The sequence below is a fragment of the Crocodylus porosus genome, unplaced genomic scaffold (genome assembly GCF_001723895.1).
Source record: "Crocodylus porosus isolate Cpor-Errol unplaced genomic scaffold, CroPor_comp1, whole genome shotgun sequence".
Lineage (NCBI taxonomy): Eukaryota > Metazoa > Chordata > Crocodylia > Crocodylidae > Crocodylus > Crocodylus porosus.
The window spans coordinates 148248671-148269460 of record NW_017728906.1 but is presented as its reverse complement, the minus strand read 5'-3'; the positions used below and the strand labels follow the sequence as shown (position 1 = coordinate 148269460).

Below are 20790 nucleotides of genomic sequence, written 5' to 3'. Positions count from 1 at the left end.
AGGCCATTTGTTTCTTAGGTGGCATTTAACAAGTTACCTTTAGACCATTCTAAAGGCACTTAGAAGAGAAGCATTCATGCATTAAAAGTTGTAACTCATTCCAAGTAGCCTCTAAGCATTTTAAAGTTACACCACTTGGAATGAGGGTTATTTTTGATCTGTTCTACACAGGTTGAGGTAAAATGTTAATAGTTTGCTCTGCAAAAATAAAGCACTCAATTTGCAGTCCTCCAGCATCCTAGGTAGTACCACTCCTGGCCTTCCAACCATCCCCATCTCCCCTCTTTCTCCCCCACCCCCGCATGCTTGCTCCATGAGTGAACTTTCAACCCTCCTCTATCACCTGGGGGTGTTAGTACTGGCCCAGTCAAACAGTATGTTCTGTGCCATGCAGTGAGCATGCTGGTCCTCAGCTCTGCCCTGGTGTGAGTGATGAGGTCTGTACTGAGCTGTCAGCATTCTGGTTCTCAGTTCTGAGCCCTGGTGTAAGTGCTGTGGTCTGCACCATGCAACAAGTGTGCTGATTCTCAACTCTGCCCTGGTGTGATTACTATGGAGCATGGAACTGGCAGCCAGATTGTTACGTACCCATGGTGCTAAAGGATCAACTCAGAGTGAATATAAAATACACCTCACACTATTCAACTTAATTAAAACCTAACTCATTTAACACATTAAGTGTATTAATAGTTTCTACATAGAGAGAAAAACAGTTAAGTGGTCTCACCCAATCCCAGATGCTACTCCACTTCACAGAATAGGTTCCTGGAAGTAGAGAGTGGTTATCTGTGTGTAATGGCTGTTTTTCAGTGCAGATGTTGAAGAATTACACACATCGAACTTCCTTGTTGCCCCCCTTTTATGTTTTTTCTTTAATTTTAGTCCTCTGATGACTCTTCATTTCTGGGTACCATTGATTGATTTCCCTGTGATGATCATAGTGTTCATGGTTTTTATTCTGTCAGCATATTCTTTTGTTCCAACAAGCCCACCACGTGCACACATCTTAATTTGGTCTTTTACTGGTGTCTGAATTTAGGCATGCCCTGGACTCCTAATTCAGTTTGTCCACCAACTCTGGAAATTCTAAGGGCTCTGCAGTTGGGCACCGTCCCACTGTCCCATAGCTTTTCATTAACATATTCAATCATTTCTTTCTTCTATTTTAGTCAGTTAGTGCCAAGGTCAGTTAATTTGTGCTAGTAGCTAGGCTTACATTATACCCGCCTATGTTGATAACACTGGACCATAAGTTCCCTATGAAAGTGAGCTCAAGGCTAGCTGATAGTGCAGACACAAAATGCAAAAGAACAGTTCAAATAATAATGAGGCTATACAAAAAGTTAAACAATGGTTAAATAAGGCTGAATATAAAAGAAAAGTTCAAATAATAGTATAATTCACCACTCAAGCAGGTGAAACTAAAGCTAAATGTGACAAGCTATCCTAATGAGGTAGCATGGGAGAAATTCAATTAACCACTTGTAACCTCCATAGTGGGTGAATTGACATGTACTACTGTCTGGAGCAGGAGCATGACATGGGTGACCCCATGCCAAAGTAGGTTCAGAGGAGCTGAAAGTGGCTCTGCAAGGCTCCTTGGAGCAGGCCTTCTCTCCCAGCCCTGTAGGCCTGGACAGCCCCTGCCCACCACCCATCTCAGTCAGCACAAACCCTGCTGCCCCTAATCTAGTTCCCCCTTCCCCTGACCCAGTCCTAGTTGGTAGGGTCAGAAGGGACCTGAGCAGATCATCAAGTCTGACCCCCTGCTATGGCAGGAAAAAGTACGGGGGTCAAATGAGCCCAGCAAGGTATTCATCTAGCCTCCTCTTAAAGACCGCCAGAGTAGGAGCTAGCACCAGTTCTTTGAGTCACATGCAAGATTTTGATCCTTGAATTTTTTAATTCTCTCACTCCTTTCTTTTTACTAGTACCCCCACCTCCCTTCACTGCAAACAGTTTTTCAAGATTTCTTTCCTTCCACCCATAGCTCCAGCTCTTCTCCTGCTATTGCCAAGGAAAGAAGCCACAGACCCCATGCTTCGTTTCTCCACCTCCGAGTTATATGCTATTCTCCCTCTCCTCTCCCACCCCAGAGGAGGGATAGAGACCTGGCTCCAGTCCAAGCCCATGCACACCAGGTCCTCTAGTGTCAAGTCACAGTTGTGTATGTCTGAGATGACATTATCAACCTGTGACTGCTGTGACACTCTGCTAACTCATCTAACATTCCACAGTTTAATGGTAACCTGTAACAGCACCCTTATTGATCCTTTGAGATTTCTGGAACTTTGGAAATAGGTAACCATAGCTTATTCTTTCCACGAGCAAATATATCTATTTACCTAGTGACAAAACAGTTTGGGAAGAGCTCCACAGATGGCTCCAGGAAGAATTTCCATTTATTTAGCCCCTCACATGTTTCTCACAGGGTAGTAGACTCCTCTGGCAATTCCCTTCCCCATGGATTGACTTTATCCCAAAGGAAATTTAATGATTGTGAATCAAGAATGAAGTAATAAATTTGCAGTGGTAGGGTAGTCTGAGTTGAAGCAACTAGTCTTTTTCCCCTGTTTTCTGCAAACCAAGACTTCTGGTGACTTGTGGTAAATGCATTATGTTGCACTGCCAGTAAGATGCAAGTCTGCACTGTATATGTGTACCATGACATTAATTTATGTTACAGTTTGTCTAATTGATTAACCAACTCCAGTATATTTTACGTTAGGTTCCATACTTTGCATTATCTACACGCTTCCCAAGGGTGATATTTCTAACTTTTATGGTTGCCTTCCCTGTTCAGCTGATGACAATCGCATCTGTCTCTCTCTGTACAGTAATATGTATTGGGTAAAGAGAAAGGGCTCAAGCGTCAAGATGTAAATGTGTAGAAGGTAAATCAGTTTCTGCATTAATTACTAAACACCACTTTTTTAGTCTCAATTAATTATAAAATTCCGCAGCTTTCATTTTCTCTGCCAGTTCACTCAAATACTGTGTCAATTTCGCATGTTAGAGGTCAGGGTGTAATTTTTTGACTTGGACTCAATGCTGGAATCTATTCAGTTATGCCACCAAATACATTTCATGAGTATTGCCAGAAATACACCCTTTTCTATCCAGAGCTGACCTGGAGACTCTAATCTATTCATTTATAAAAGCTAGCCTTGACTACCTTATTTCTTTGTTTCTTGGGCTTCCTGCCAAATTGATTGGCAGACTTTAGCTTATTCAGAACTCAAGAGCCAAGCTTTTGAACAGGACCAAGCTGATGGCATATCCCTCCTGCCTTGAAGTTCTTATTCCAAAATCACATGGTCCACTGATCATAAAATTTTCCTTGTGGGTGGGCTCCTTTGATAGTGTCACCTGTAATGCTTTTTTCAAACCTTTCTAAGCTATGTAACAATTGTATCAGTATTAAGTGATACCAGTAGAAGCTGTTATGATGTTATGTCTGTATGAACCTATAGCAGCATGTTTTTCACTCCACGGCACACTTACATGGCCTCCCCCACCCCATGCCACATCGGCCGAGCGCTGGGAGAGATGGGGTAGCAAGCGGCTGAACATTGCAGACAGAGGTTGGGATGGTGAGTGGCCAAATGGTGTGGAGAGGCAGGGGGATTGGGTGGCGAGCAGCTGAACTCCACAGACATGGGGGTAGTGAGTGGTGGGAAGCAGGTGGCGTGGCATTTTAAGCACTGGCTGGAGCCATGCCCCCCCCTATGTCTGGCTGCCCACAGCAGGTGGGAGGTTGGCTCCAGCCAAAATGCTGTGGCACAGCTGAAAGTGCCTGATGGCACACCAGTGTCCAGCAGCACTCTGGTTGGGAATGCTGGTCTATAATGATACAAATGTAGTGAAACCTGTGCAACCTTACTTTGGTTTCATTCAGGATAAAAGTTAGAGTTATTTAGTTCATTTTTATCACTTGAGCAGTGAATCTGGGGTGCCAGGAGATCCTTTTTAGGTACTGTGCAATATTAGGTGTGGAAATGCCTACCCATGAGTGATTTCAAAATGGAATTCATAATGTCAAAGATATTCTGACCTGCTGTCATCTTTCTAAATTCTCTGCATGTGGCTTGCAAGGGTGGGGTGGGGTGGGATGTGGCCAGGGCCAGTGAAAAGTTGGAGAGCCCTGCACTAAAGGATCATGCAGACTTAAGGGGTATGTTGTAATAGTGAGTGTGTGCTCCTAAGCAGCATCTCACCCTCCCCTTTTAAAGTTTTTAAAATGCTTGTTTGTCCATACCTTAAATTGCTACATTCTTATTAATTCTACCCACAATACTTGGGTATTTGGATCTTTAATTCCGTGTCCCTTATTTGTAAATATCCAGGTATTATTGTTATGAATTCTGAATTTTTATTGTAGTAAAGATTTGTCTTTCAGGTTTAGTCCACACTGGATTTTATTCTGTTATGGTCTGGTGTTTTGTTCTGTTTTGTTCATCATTCCTTTTTGTTGTAAAGGCATTATGAGGCATTCAGTTAGCTATGCACTTTTGGAGAAAAGGAATAAGAAGCCTTCATGTATGCATAACAATTGATGAAATATTAAGTAAAGCAAAATTGAAGTAGCTTGTTCTTGTCACAAGAATCTCAAGATGCCTTAACTTAGTTATATAGTTGAAATAATTTATTAAAAAGAACACAGCAGAAAGGAAATGTTTTCCTATTGCCTACCAAGCTACAAAACTGTATGTCTTTCATTCTCCCCATCTCTTTTCTTTTCAATCCCTATGCTTTCCATTCTTCTGCATTGTCTTCTCCTCTGCTGGTATCCCTGATCATCCCCTGATCCACCTTTTTGTTTGCCTAGCCCCTCAAATTTACTGCTTGATGTTTTTAAAATTTACATTTAAGACAACCTGGTGCTGCTTTATTTTATGGCCACAGTCTTGAGGAATAGTGCTGTAAGCATCCATTTAATAGGTTTAATACAAGCTTCCACTTATAATAAAGTAGGTTACAGTAACACTGCAGTTGTTAAGGATTAGCTGACACTTACACATCCAGTAGTACAAGTTTATGAATCAGCAGAAAAACAATAGGCTAATAATCCTTTGCCTGAAACAGGTCAGCTGATTATCAGCCTTAATGTAAGTTTCTAGGAAGACTGCAAACAAACTGAATTGTATTGATGGGTAAAAAAGCATTTGGAGTGGAGGGTGCACCCTTTCAGGTTTTTTTTTTTAAATAAAATTTGGCCAATCCCTATGTTCTCTGTAAGCAAACAACTTTGCATATGGCTAATGAAAATTTTATAGAACATTGTATTTAGCAACAGATGCTTGTCAATGAATATTTAATGACACTTAATAATACTTAGCTCTTGTATTCTACAGTACAGCTCACCCATAAAGCTCAAAGCACTTTTACAAAGATGTGTATCAATCATTAACTGTTTTTGAGAGTTCGGGTTCTTGTCATGTGTTGTGTGGTAGGTGAGACAGGGTCAGTAGCTAGACAAAGAACATTGTAGATTTCCCCAGTATTTGTAGGCATCAAACCAATATCAGAAGTGTTCTGGTGTTGGGCCAAGTCTCTGCATTCCCTGAAGGAAAAATGAATCAAGTGAAACTGGAACTCAGAGGAGATGACCCTCAACAGGTATAAACATATAGTTTCATAGTTGGTAGGGTTGGAAGGGACCTAAACAGATCATCAAGTCCAACCCCCTGCTAAGGGCAGGAAAGGATGCTATGGTCAAACAACCCCGGCTAGGTGTCTATCTAGCCTCCTTTTGAAGACCCCCAGGGTAGGGTCGAGCACCACTTCCCTTCAAAGTTGGTTCCAGCTCCTAGCCGCCCTGACTGTGAAATAGTGCCTCCTGATCTCTAGCCTAAATCTACTGTCAGTCAACTTATGGCCATTATTCCTTGTTACTCCTGGTAGTGCTTGGGGAACAGGGACTCTTCCATTGCCTGCTGGTCCCCCTTGGCAAGTTTATAGGTAGCCTGACCAATGTCACATAGAGGAGGAGGATCACCTCCTTGGACCTGCTCATGATGCATCTATGGATGCATGACAAAGTGTGGTTAGCCTTCCTAACCATGTCCCCACATTGGCGGTCCATGTTCATCTTGGAATCAGTAGTGACTCCAAGATCCTTTTCTGCCTTTGTGCTGACAAGAAGGGAGTTCCCCAGCCTGTAGGCATGCTGCTGGTTCTTCCTTCCCAGGTGCAACACCTTGCATTTGTCCATATTGAAACCCATCCTGTTCTCATCTGCCCACCCCTGTAACCTGTCCAGATCTAGTTGTAGCCTGTCCCTCTCTTCTAGTGTGCCCTCTTCTCCCCACATCTTAGTGTCATCTGGGACTTTGAACAAGGTGCTTTTCACTCCCTCGTCCAAGTCGCTGATGAAGATGTTGAACAGTGCGGGCTGGAGGACCAAGCCCAGGGGACCCCACTGCCCACATCCCTCCAGGTTGAAAAAGACCCATCCACCACCACTCTCTGGGTGCAGCCCTCCAGCCAATTTGCAACCCATCTGACTGTGTAGGTGTTGACACCACAGTTCCCTAATTTTTTAATGAGGATGGGGTGAGAAACAGAGTCGAAGCCTTCCTAAAGTCCAGAAAGACTATGTCCACCGCGACCCCTGCATCCAAGGCTTTTGTGACCTTGTCATAGAAGGCAACCAGGTTGCTCTGACAGGACCTGCCTCTAATGAACCTATGTTGATTGCCCTTAAGCATAATCTCCCCTGCTGGTCTCTCGCAGATGTGGTCCTGGATAGTTTTCTCAAAGAGCTTCCCCAGGACTGAGGTAAGACTAACGGGCCTATAGTTTCCTGGGTCCTCTTTCCTCCCTTTTTTTAAAATGGGGACCACATTGGCCTTTTTCCAGTTCTCTGGCACCTCAACAGAGCACCACGAGTGCTTATAAAGCTGTGCCAGGGGTCCTGCAATGACCTCTGCCAATTCCCTCAGCACTCTGGGGTGGAGATCATCAGGACCTGCTGATTTGAACAAGTCTAGTCCCTCCAGAAGTTCCCTGACTAGGTCCTCACTGACCCTGGGCCCGGCTGCTCTTCCCCTGGGACCATCCAGATTCCTAGTGTGGGGTATGTCCCTGTCCCTGCTCAGAAAAATGGAGGCAAAGAATCTGTTAAAGAGATTAGCTTTGTCATCTGGTGCTACCACCAGATTACCAAGCACGTCCTGCAGAGGCACCATATTACTTGGTACCTTCTTTTTACCTCCTATGTATTTTAAAAAGGACTTCTTGTTATCTTTGATCTGGGTCGCTAGTCCCAGTTCCATCTCTGCCTTAGCCTTCCTAACAGCCCCCCTACAATCTCGAGCAATGGAGGTATAATTCAGAGCTCTATTCAGTTGCCTTTTAACTTAGTTTTGTGGGTGGATTTTTTTCCCCATTATCATCTTCCCTGCTTCTAAAGATTGAGGTAGTTAGCTGGGTTAGTCTGAAGTCAGGCAGGAACCAGGGTACAGTTCCACCTTATAGACTAATGAATTCAGAGATTCATAACCTTTCAGAAGCAACAGCTCACTTTGTCAGGTGCTATGAAAGGACTTCCTGCTCCTTGGGCATCTGTTCATAGCGTCTGATGAAGTGAGATGTTGCTTATAAAAGCGTATGTATCTCTGAATTTATGAGTCTACAAGGTTTAACTCTACCCTGCTTTCTGCTTTTAAAGACCCGCCTAAGCTAAATTGCTGCATATTCCATCATTCCACCTATAATTCTTTGGTGTGTAGTCAAAGGAGCTGTATGCAAACTGTGCAGTTTACATATGGTGAAGATCACTCCACCTGAATTTATCAGCTTTGATATAAAAGAATTCCACTAAGGAAAATATGGATTCAAGGTCCTTACTCAGGGAAATGAGTCAATAGAGTATCTGCCAAAGTGAGGACTACTCAGCTGGGTTTCATATGAAATTATTTTTTTTCTAAATGAAAAAAGTACAACAAGAGCTAATAGAGAAATATGTTAGGAAATTCAAAAGTCATATATGTTAGCTTGACATATATGTAGATGTGTCTCTCCATGTATGTGCCGAGTAACATTGATTGGAATAGGCATGTAACATTTTCTCCTGTATCTGGAGAGGTAGTTTGGATAATAGTTCTTCTAACTGCTTAACTTTTTGTGATGTTACACACTTAACATTTTAGATTTTCTTTTTTGGAACACCTGAGAAATTGATCACTGAAGAAGGTCTTCTCAGCACACTTCACTCCTCAGCACACTGTGAAAGATGTGGAGAAAAACTTAATGACCTCTTCTTGTCTTCTGCTTTCACTGAAACGAGTTTCTAAAATTATCAGATAAAGTCTTCTGATAAATATTAGCACCTGCAGAAAAAACTCTTAATTAAATACTTGAAAGTTCAAAGGTTTCTACAAAATTCAGATGATCTTATTAATTAATTTCTAGTGGAGGATGGTAAACCAGCACTTCTTCCTATCTTTGTGAACCTTTTATACTTCAGTTTCCATTTGCTAACTAAACAGAGATTGTTAATTAGGCAAGATAGTCCATGCACCTGCATCACTAATGCAACATAATAATTCAATTCTATCAGTAGTTTATATACATCTGAAATGAGAAGTACTTATGTATTTTCATTATTTTTTTTCAAATTAATTTAATATACATACACTATAACTCTGTCTTTTATCAATACACCCCAGGAGCCAAGCAGTTGTTAACACAGTGAAATTATTGCATCTCCTGCCAGAGTGTGAACTAAATAGGAATGGGACAGGTAATCGTTGCAGTAGTTTTGAGGCAGCCTGTTTAATTTAAGGAGAGTTGAAAATATCATTTAATGTTATAGTTTTAGCAATTAATTAACAAGTCCTGATTGTTGCAAAGGAAAGTTTCCATATGTGACTCAAATTAATGCTGTCTTCCTAGGACTGAAAGAAGCCTGCAATAGTAATGCAAAAAGAAAAATATACCCCCATTTGTGTCTTTGATGTTAAGTCCTCAGTCAAAAGATGAAATATCACCCTTTTTACCCATTTCACTGCTGATCATTTAAACAGAAGCATCCATGTCTCTCTCTGGTAGTTCAAGAGAGGGTCATTTGGCCCATTCAAAGGGAGATAGATCATTCCGTTCTTTCTCAGAGGGTGCATCTACACATTGTCCTACAGCAACATTGTTACTGCACCATGTTTAACTACTTCCTTTTAGAAGGAGTAAAGCATGGCACAGTAACTGCCTGCACTGCACCATACGTGTGGTGCATGGTTATTTTTAGCAGCTACTTTGCTATAGCTGCACACTATAACAGGGAAGTGCACTACTACAGCAAAGTAGCTGCTGACCATGTGCAGACACCTATGGATGCTACATCACCTTAGCACATTGCTATGGCAATGAAGCATCGCGTGTAGACACCCACAAAGTGTAGTAGGATTAGACAGCCAAAGATCAGTAACTTTATGAAACAGATAGTGGTAGTTTAGCTAGAGAATTCAACAGAATAAATAGCAAAGAACCATGAAACAGAAATGGAACTCATTCCAGTTGAACAGATAGACCAACATAAAAGCTCAGTTGGAAGATCAGCCCATTCACTTGTCAAAAATTGGGCTTGTGAGCAATCTTGTTTGCTCACAAGCCCTAGTGTCAAGATTTGGGAGCATCACACATTTGCTGAAGCATTTTATATAGGTTAGTGCACATTAACAATATATTGCATATGGAATGAAGCTAAGACAAAGAGAGGAATGGGATTAGATGTAGATAAAATGGAAATGTAAGATGAAGCAGTTGTTGGGCAAGGAGCAAATTTGGTTAAATTTATTAAATTTGGAATTGGGATTAAATATCAGCAGGAATCCCGGTTTTCTCTGATAAAAAAAAATCCTTCAATTTTCAGATTAAAAAAAGTAACCCCAAATCTACATTTGTCCATGATCAAAATGAAAAACCATGTGTGTGATATACATATATCTAGAAGTGGCATTTCATTTTAATCATGAAAAAAATGTGGGTATGGGGTAAAATCCAGAATTGGGGATTTTTTTATTGGGGATATTTAGGAAGAACCAGGATCCCTAAATATCAGATTCTAGCTTAAAGGAGGCCTCTTTGGGATGATTCTGTTAGAAAAGTATGAGGGAAGCCTCAGACTCAAATACTGATCCAACCTACTCTGCCTGTAGTTCATCTCCCTCCAGTCACTAAACACAAAAAAACACACATGCATATATATGTTCACATACCCACATACACAAAGGTATACACAATTATAATTAATCTGATTGAGAGGCAAATGCATGTTCAATCTTAAGTATATATTTATAAATTGTATAGACTAAAGTTATGGAGACAGACTTGAAGGGAGACATCTCCAACATTGCTAAAATGTAAGTACAAAAGACACGTCATTGGATGGATATTGATGATGTTGTTTCAGTAATGACATCATCCATAGACTCCTAGTGTCTTTGCTTGGCTTCTCTATAGTGATCACAACATAAATTGCTTGTCTTGTTTGACTTCCTTGTTCACCAAAGTTGAGCAGATTGTGGCCGTTTTCAACGCTTCTACCAGACAAAAAGCTTGGGACCATTTCTCGAAAGCTCAGCGAAAGAACATAGACATTTGGCGAAAGCATTCTGAGGTTGGTGGTTTTATTATTACTTTTTACCCATCATCTCACAGCTGGATTGACACAGAACAAGTGTGACTGTAGCTGGACATACTGCATTCCACAATATTTATGACCAGTTTTAGCAGTTAATCAACTAGCCATTATACAGTCTCATTTACAGTATGAATTGCTCCCATTGCTCCCATTACAATAAAATTTGTTAAATAACACTAGGATGGAGAGCAATGTGTTGATGTTTTTCATACAAGAAATGGGAACTCATTGGAGGAATATGTTAATTACTTCTAACATAATGAACTAAAGTGGTGAAATTAGTCAAGATATTTTAAAATATCTATAGAATTACATTTTTATATGAAAAAATAGCTTTTTAAGAATACAGGAAGATCTGGTGGGGAAAAAGCAGGGTATAATGCAGATTATTTTTTCTAGTTGCATTATTATATGGACATAATAAGATAAGTTTGCTAGGGAATAAAATAAAATTTTCTTGAAAAATATTATTAAGGTTTATTCAGTCCAGAACTGGGATGTAGTCATTCCCATCTCTTCAGTGTCCTTATTTTAAAAAGTAAATACTCACATTAACTTAAAATTCATGGTTTACAAACACAATAAATGTAACAATAGTTGACATTGCAGTAGCTATATGAAATCATGCCTGTGCATCTGTCATATGCACGAGTATAAGAAATGAAGGAAAAGGGTCTGAGATTCCACTTCTGTTTGGTAGCAAAGGAAGTAGTAGCCCCACTTTACATTTTTGGTCATCCAGCTTTCGTTTTTAATTCAGTAGATACGCTATGAGCCTGTATTTTAAAAAGTAAGTACCACTGTCTTTGTTTTCTTTCTTACTTTATATGAGTAATTTATATCAAGTTGCTTATCTCCATGTAGTACAGTATGTTAATTGTTAACGTTGCAGTCTTCTTAATGATTTTCCCTGTCTCAAAACAAAAACTTTAGAAGGTAAGATGCACTTATTTAATTATTTTGTAGTACACTTGTAAAATAAGTGTTGTACACTTAATTTGAGAAACACTAAAGTGCCTTGATATAAATCATGTGGGTAACATTTTAAGTGCCCATTAACTAATGCTAAATTATAGTTGAATACCAATGGCACTAGATGTAACATCCACATGAATACCAAATGAATTCTTTATTATCATTGCTATTATGGTGAATACCAAATGACTTCACAATAATGGGACACTTAAAATAAAATGTTAGCATAATTTATTGGTAAGAGCTATATTTTGCATTTTGTTCACTAATACTTCAAATGAGTGGCAAATAAAGTCTTTAACTGAAAGTTCGAGACATTGGGGCTGTTACCTATCTATTTTCTTAGAAAGGTGTGAAAACAACATTTTCTGTTAATTTACATTCACTGTATTAAAAGTGTCCCTTCTTAAATCAGCTTTTCATAAAGGGATGTATCATAGCATTCATTTGCTAGCTTCTAAATCTTTAATAGAATGAATTGCATAAAAGCAGGACTTTCCATAAATGTTAATTCACTAAACATCTTTGCTTCTTTAAATATTATTGCATTTTGTTGTCCTTTCTAAAGAAAGGAAACAATAAAAATAATTTAGAGGATATGAAGCCTCGGGTTGAACCAATTTATTTAGAAAGCTCTTATGTCACAGGTGTAAAATGCTATGCAAATGTCAACAAATGGCTCTGTTGAATTTAAATCATATTGTTTGACTAGTCCATGCTTTGCTAATTCGCTTGAAACCTTCCCTTTGCCCATCTTCTCACTATGTAAGCTTTGCAAGCAAGCCAAATGAAAGGCCTTACTAAGGTTCTTATTATTTGAACCTTGAACGTGATGTCTTATTATTTGAAAAATTGACTGTACTATTAAATTTCATGATCCCAACTTTTTAATTGGATTGTCACATTTTGCAGCTTAAATGCCTTGCTTTTCTATACAGTTGAATTTCCTGTGTGATTGCCAACTTCTGTAGTTGAACCTTAAATAATAGCTTGTTTGGTGCTAAAGTGTAAGTTCCGGCAATTCTGCTTTTGGTAAATTCACGTAAAACTGTACTTTGCAGGTTCTGTAGGGAAAGCTGAACTACACACTTGAAGAAAAGAAACAATGCAGGAAAATGACAACTGATAGTTAAAAGGCATCTGAATGTTTCAGAACATGCATTGGGCAGCTGCTTAATCCCCTGGGTTGTCATTTTAATGAAAATCCCAGCATGATCTCATGTTAACAGGACTGCAAGAGAAGAGCTGCAGCCTGAAAAAAGGAACTAAAGGGCATTTCCACAGTTCTGAGCTCTGGCTAGTTAACTGTAGGGAAAAAAAATCCCTAAAAAAGGGTGTGGGGTGCTTTACTGCTCTTGCATCTAACTATACCTTTCTGTGAATATATTTGCCATTCAGATCATTCCTATTTGATGGAAATATCTGCTGGCTTAAAGAGAACATTTCTGCTTCCTTTCTAATTATTTTGTGTTTTAAAGTGTATTCTCACTCTGAGCGTTGGCCTGAGTCCTAAAAAAATTGTTATTGTTTTTTCTCAGTTACCATAAATAGAAGGGCATTTGATGCAGTCCTGTTACTTATCTGCAATTACAGCTGACGTATTTAGCGATCTGTTAATGCCACTTCATAAAATGTTCTCTGGAGCTTTGTCTTGATCAGCAGATCTGCTCTTCATGAAGTTGGACTATAGTCCTTGTTCAACCAGTCCCTCTTCAAACTTTGCATTATGAAGAAGTTGAAAAGATTTGTAGTTCAACATGATAAGCAGTAAGGTGGGAGGAAGTTGAACACTCAGTCACTTTGCGTTACAAGATGCTTCAAATGACACCAGCTAACTACAAACCCAAATTTGTTAAAAGGGAGTGAGTTTGTGGATCTCATAGTTAGAAAACATAATTCGAGGCAGTGAGTGTGGAAATTAATAAAGTCATCTACAAGTTAATAATTTATCCAGAAAGAGTAGATTGATTTGTAAAGGCTTTTTTTACAAGTAAATCTTCTCCCCTTGGGAATATTATTTCTTAATTGGCCACTGTAAAAATGTTTGCGTGGCCAGTTGAAGAATCTGGTATTGGCCAATGTCAGACAGAATCCTGGATTTGATGGACCACTGATCTGATTAAATTTGGCTAGACTAGTACTGTAGTTAAAGCTTTTTAACGGTCCTTTATCACTTACAGGCTCTTATCTTGCACATGCTTAGGGTTGTGTTTGTGTTTTAGTTGATCGCTTTTAGGCCATTACAGGTTTTCCTTGAAGGGGACTGCAGAGCATGGAGGCAGAAAGGGATCTTGGAGTCATTACTGACTCCAAGATGAACATGGGCCAACAATGCGAGGTCACGGTTGGCAGGGCTAACCGGACCTTGTCGTGCAGCCATAAATGCATCTCAAGCAAGGCCAAGGAGGTGATCCTCCCCCTCTATGCAACACTGGTCAGGCCACAGCTGGAGTACTGTGTCCAGTTCTGTGCTCCCCACTTCAGGAGGGATGTGGACAACATTGAGAGGGTCCAGAGGAGGGCCACCCGCATGATCCGGGGACAACAGGGCAGACCCTACAGTGAAAGACTGCGGGACCTAAACCTGTTCAGCCTTCACAAGAGAAGGCTGAGGGAGGACCTGGTGACTGTCGATAAACTCACTAGGGGGGACCAGAAGGGTTTGGGAGAGACCTTGTTTCCCCTAGCGCCCCCTGGCATAACAAGGAATAACAGCCATAAGTTGTTGGAGAGTAGGTTTAGATTAGACATCCCTAAGAACTACTTCACAGTTAGGGCGGCTAGGATCTGGAACCAACTTCCTAGGGAAGTGGTGCTGGCTCCTACCCTGGGGGTCTTTAAGAGGAGGCTTGATGCCTACCTGGCTGGAGTCATTTGAGCCCAGTTTGTTCTCCTGCCCAGGCGGGGGGTCGGACTTGAAGATCTACAGGGTCTCTTCCGACCCTACTTCTATGATTCTATGAGACATTATTAGTTTGGCTGTTAAAGATAATGTGGAAATTGATGCTGCAGGGATATTAATGACCAAAAATAAGTTACCCATGCGGCTACCTAAGTAGATACAGAATCCTCCCCAGTGAATGATGCTTGTGGGTCCTTTATAGTATGGAACTGCAAAGTGGTTAATAATTTTCTGCTTTAAATGGCTTTTAATTCATTAAATACAGGTTTGCTATTTACCGTTTTAGTGTTTTTTTTCTGAATTATTCCAGTGCAAAACACCCATTAATTAGCCTCCTTGCCTCTGCAGTGATTAATGGCTATATATACTTTTATTATAGTATTCCAGATTTACTGATGAATTCAGGGTGCAGCCTCAGGGAAACACCCTCCTTTTATTTTCAATCCCACTATGACAGTTTGTTGTTAATTGCATGGATAAATAGTGGGAACCTTCAGCACCATTTCTTCCTTCCACGTGGCTACTTCTTGTTTCAAAGATTTTAAACCACCTCTTTGGGAATTAGGCTCTTTGTCGATAGAAAAATTAGCTGTCTGCAAACTGAAAAGCACTACACTAATCACTGTGCAACATCCCCATGTACACCTGACAGTATTATTAGGACAAAATAGAATTCTCTCAGTCTTTTCTGTGCTACCATTAAAAAGCCAGCCATTATTCCAGCTCTGTCCTTTTTGTCTGCGAACAAAGACTGTCTAGGTTTCTGCTTGCTTATCGTTTACTTAGTTACACAGATACAGGCTTTCTGCCTTTCTTCTGCCCTTGTAAAGACTTCTCTAAGAATGGGCCATTAGCTCTGACATGTATTTCATATCAAGATGCAGAAGATACCAATAACGTGTTTAGAATTTGAGAAAATTGGGTTTATGATATACAGACAGGGAAACCAAGTGGCATATAGGAGCAGGGTTGTGTTTTGCCCAACCTGATAACACCTTTATATACTCTTTGATTGATAAATGATCTATGAAGTACTGCATGTGTGGCATTATGACTGCCACCAGGCAGGACTAATAATCATTAAACAAAGGGAATTCATCTACTCTTTTCCCCCATCCTCCCCCTGCACATGTTGTAGCTGACAAACAATTCTTTAAATATTTTACCCTGAAGAACTCCCCTTTTCTAACTCTAACACATGCACTGGTTCAGTACTGAAGTTGATCATTAATACTGTTCTTAAATCAGAGTACTCCTAAAATAGTTAAGCAATAGCGAGATCAGCTCATGGAAGTCCATACTGATAAGAGGCCATCTTGGGTTTTAGGAGCTCCGGAATGCTCACAGCGAACAGCTCATGGGAATCCGCCGGGAAGAGGAGATGGAAATGTCTGATGATGACAGTGGTGACAATCCCAGTAAAAAGCTGCGAGTAGATGAATCAGGTAAGGCAGAGAGCCCCTGCAGTGTCCTGTAATATGTCACCCTTGTCTTTTAAAATCTTACATTATTGGTAGAACTAGGCAATGGCTATATAGCATGGGATATCTGTTGCATTTGAATCATCCATGTATGTATTTTCTTTGAATTACTTTTACTTGTGTCTAGATAGCTGTCATGGTCGAAAAACTCTCTAGTTTTTTCCACTGTTGGAACCGTTATGGCTCTTTCAAAAGGGTTTTTCCAACCTTGCAAAATGGAATTTGATTCCATGGTAATATTATTTAAATATGGAAGCAGCCAAAGTTCTGTTTCTTTCTATACACTGAACCTTTTCAGCAAATACATTACAGTGTATGACCCTGCTAATTAACTGAGTTGTTCATGGAATTAACTCCTAAAGAGGTTGGATTAATTGGAGTAAATTAAATAACTACTCTGAAAGAGAGAACAAGTACATTTGGTACATTTGCAAAAAACTTTTCCAGGTTTTGGAGAACAGTCAGCTGCCAAGGTGAGCAATACAGAAGGTGGATATTGGACTGGCTTGGTGACTCATGGTAACTGGCATGCACTATTTACAGAGATATGGTTGCAATCTTTCCTTTGATTTCAGGGTCTGCCAAATAACTGTGGTATAGAGAGTTGTGAGGAGTTAACAAGTGTCTACCCCTGTGTTCCTCAGCTTAATAAATAAACAGCTTATAAAAGCTCTCGACCAAACTTAATTTGGTCCTACTAATAAGAGTTTAGATATGTGGACAAATGAAACAAGATATATGCAGAAAAACTAAATGTTAGTATTGCTAAGAATTTGACTTAGAACTGGACTCAAGCACCATATTCCATGACCATAACTCTTTTAATGACTGGATTTTTATGACTGCGTAACTGTACGTGTTCTTACATATATGCAAGAGAAAGTTCTTTTACCACAGGCGATGGTGGCTATGAGACTTAAGATCTCCAGAAGTAAAGGTTGAAGCAGGTTTCCATTCTTCAAATATATAAACACATTCATTGTTAGCAGGAATGTCCTAGGAATAGGCCACTTTTCTTCAAGGAGATATAATATTTTTCAAAAAGAAAGGTTTGCACAATAAACCCTGCTAGTGGCAGCTTTAATTTTTGCCTAAAATAATAGTATGGGTTTGAGTTTTCCAGAATTAATTAGTAAAATGATTGGAACTGACACAGTGGCTCTTCAGGAAAAATACTGCTGGCAAAGACAGATATTTATGGAGACGTAATCATTGGCTTTGGCCATGGCCAGTCTCACAGAGATAAATAATGATAATTAACAATAACAATATACGGTGAGAAATGCCTACTCACCACACTCAAGAAAAATAATAATTAAGTTTTGACCTGTCATGCTTAACACTTTGTCTGGGTTTAATAAATGCTACTTAAGCAAAGGTACAGTTCAAGCACTATGCTTCAAATTAATAATGTTACAAATGGGAAAATATGGTTGTTTTTTTCCTGAAGTGAAGAGGGACACATTTTGACAGAAAACCATGACTTCTGTGGCTTTTTCTCTCAACTTATTTTGGCTTATTTGAATTTCATCTACTTACCTATGAACTTGGACATATAATTTGCATTAGTTATAACCTGAACAACCCTGCTAATACATCACATACAAAGTCTGTACTTCACAATATAACTCTAATAGAGTGATTCTCCAAAGACATGGTTCTTTACCATTTTCTACTTCTAGCCTCAAACTCTCAAATAAGCTTTGTTGATCTGATTCTTCCCTCACTATCACTGATGTAAACGAAGCATACTTTCTCTGAAACAAATGGAGGTACCCCAGTGTAAAAGTGAAAGCAAAATCAGGGCCTGTGGACAATAATTATTTTTTGACCCTTTTCTATTGACTAGTGTAGTTCACCATCTCTTTGGTGATTCATTTTTTCTCTACATGACTTTGCTTGACCTTTTTCTTTTTTTTAACTTACATACATTAAAGGAGTGGCATTAATCCAAAGAGTTGGTGAAATCATGTACTTCAACTCTTCACAGACCAGAGCCTCAAAGCACCTTATGAAAACAAAACCAAGAACACTACAACATGCCATTGGTAAAAGGTAGAGGAGAAAGGACCAGTGCCTTGCCACTGAAATGACAGAGAAGTAATTTTAGTTACATTTGCAGAGAAAACAGGACTATGTACGGTCCCCAGGCTAGGGACAGAAGTTGCATATAAACTGGTTTAAGTCATAAGAAACTAGTTTGAACCTGTAACAGAACAGGAGCTAAGTGCACATAAACCAGTTTCAGAATGGCTGAAACTGGTTTAAGATAAACCTGGTTGAATGTAATACCAGACTTAACTGATTTGGGTCAATCCAGTTTATGAAACTTCTGCCCCAGGCCCCATCCTGGCTCAAGTTAAATCAGTCCCCAGCATCCCAACATGCTTTCCAGCCCTGGGCTGGGCTGTCTGCTACAGAGAGCAGGGCTGGCCCCACCCCTTTGCTCCCTACCTGGAGCAACGAGGGCTGACTGACAAGGGGGTGGGGGTGAGCCCAGGTGGGGATTCATCCCAGTCCATGGGGGCAAACCCCTGGCTTAAATACCCCACTCAAACTTACTGCTGGCTGCAACTGTGGACTACAAATCCCAGAGGCACCTGGAAGCAGGAAGAGGAAGTGACGAGCAACCCTGCAGAGTCCAGTTGCTGTGATTCTGGACTGCAAATACCAGAGACCTCAGGGGCAGCAGGAAGAGGAAGTGAACACACAGCCAGAGAGCTGTGCTCTAGTTCCCCCTGGCTTCTGGTCTGAGCCACTGCAGGCATGTGGCTACATTTCCTCAATCAAAGGTAAATGTCTGTTCAATTCTGTTTCAGTTTAACCTGTGAATGTTAGACTAACCTGCAAAGACTGACTCGATTCAGCCTCAGGCTCTTTGACAGTCTGTACCTAGCCCCTGAGTCCTTGCTAATCTCTGGAAAGGACAATTCCTTTCTGACCGAATCTGGTGAGCATTTTGAGCAAGAGCAGAAAAGCAAGGTCTACCAGACAGATAACCAAGAGGTTTCTGAATGCCAGTATACCTCAGTCAGAACTCCCATATTAGTCTTTGGCCAGCGTCGAACACTTCTAAAGAAGGGTGGAAAGAAAAAACAGAAAGCAATAAAGCATCAATGGGGGGAAGAAATCTCTTGCTGACCATTAGGGGTGACCAGAAAAAGCCCTAAAGTATAGAATTACCAGAAAACTTCTGAGAGAGGAAAAAATTACTTCTTAACCCTAACATAGGGATTCTAATACTTGAATCTGCATTCCTGACGCATCTTTTTTCATTCTTGGATTTATTATTTATTTATGTTGTCTTATATCTGTTCCACAGAAAGAATATCCTTTTAAAACTTTATTGTAAAGGTGCATATTTTTTGAGAAGGCAGATATTTACATATTCCTCATCCGTAAAACTTTTTAATTGTTTCCCCCCGTTTATAGAATAAGTACCTGTGATTCTGCATGTGTGAAAAATGGTGCGAATGACCACAAAGAAGAAAGATACCATGCCTTATTGTAAGAAATGATAATTCCCAATTACCATGCCTTATTGTAAGAAATGATAATTCCCAATCTGTTTGGCTACTTGGATTTTGTCCTAAAAGTTCACACTGTTAAAGTTACAGTTTTAGTTTCCTGAAACCATTTGTTTTCCTAATCAAATGCTATTGTTCTTTTTCCTGTGCAAAAATAACTTGACATCCAAGAGCATTTAGATACTCTGGTGATGAGTATGACAAACATACCTAACAGCTAGATCATATAGAATGAAAAAGATGTGGTAGGTTCTTTGAAGCCAAAACTTTCAGTCTATTGAGATAAAGACAAATGAATATCATCCCCATCACTTCCATCTGCATTAAACAGACCTGCAGGCTAGGGATGCACAGGCATCCTAACATGTGAGAATTAGCTACAACTTGGTGACATTCAAGTCCCAGAAAAACACTAAGCTAAATATTGTCTCTTGTACACTTTGAATTTGGGCATTTTGAAGCAGGTGCTTAGATTTTTTTTTTACTGAGTACTTTTCTTATGGGGTAGAGGCCTGGTCTTCAAGTCAGGTATGATTTTGTTGCAGATCACAGATTGTACTAATCCCTCTTAAGATACAAGCCAGATTCCACCAAAGCATACTGTTATTCCTTAATATTACAGCCTAATAATAACTCACCACAAAGTATATCAACTCATTTTTCAACTCAAATGTACTTCTTTTGCATGCAAAACTATCCTTTTTCTCATATTTGTTAACCATAGCAAAACTAGGCCTGTCAGACCCGTGTTTCAGGCTATGCTGCAATGCAGAGACACAGCATTCTGAACAAACTGAACAAAAATGTCTGGAGGGATGATATATTCCCTCAGACCTCCATTCTTTATAAAGCTGGGACTGGTAGCAAAAGACAACAGACACCAACTACCCACTAAATCTGGCCTGAAGGATACAACTGTTACATGTATATTTTATTTCCCACACCTCAAGCTTTAGGTTTAAACCTTGATTTATTTGCATTTCAGATTTTTGAGCTGGAAGGGAAAAGAGAAGTTTTCTGATGTAAAACTAAGATTGTTAAAAAATTGGTAACTGGCTTAGATATTATATTTGAAAGTCAAGGTACAGTTATTGAAGCATTAGTTCAGAAAAAGTGGCATCCTCCACAGGGGCCTGGAGAATACAGGAAATCTTTAGAACGATCAGAATTTCTGGGTGCTTGGTCTTTCATGTGATGGCACCGTGAGCAAAAATCCGCCCAAAAGAAGACTTCATAGTAATTTTAAAAATTAGTGAAGTGAAA

General features: G+C 39.8%; 1 protein-coding gene across 6 annotated transcripts in view; it reads left to right on the top strand.

The window, feature by feature from the left end:
- The window catches only part of ENOX1 (ecto-NOX disulfide-thiol exchanger 1), a 531698-nt gene that overhangs the window by 423016 nt on the left and 87892 nt on the right, over positions 1–20790 (top strand). For 5 of the 6 annotated variants that reach the window (XM_019529871.1, XM_019529868.1, XM_019529869.1 and 2 more), the window contains 2 exons: positions 10512–10618; positions 15847–15964. The exons of the other annotated variant lie outside the window; for it this stretch is intronic. In XM_019529871.1, coding sequence (XP_019385416.1) covers positions 10512–10618; positions 15847–15964 — 225 coding nt within the window. The remainder of the gene's footprint in view (positions 1–10511; positions 10619–15846; positions 15965–20790) is intronic. 6 annotated transcript variants of the gene reach the window in all.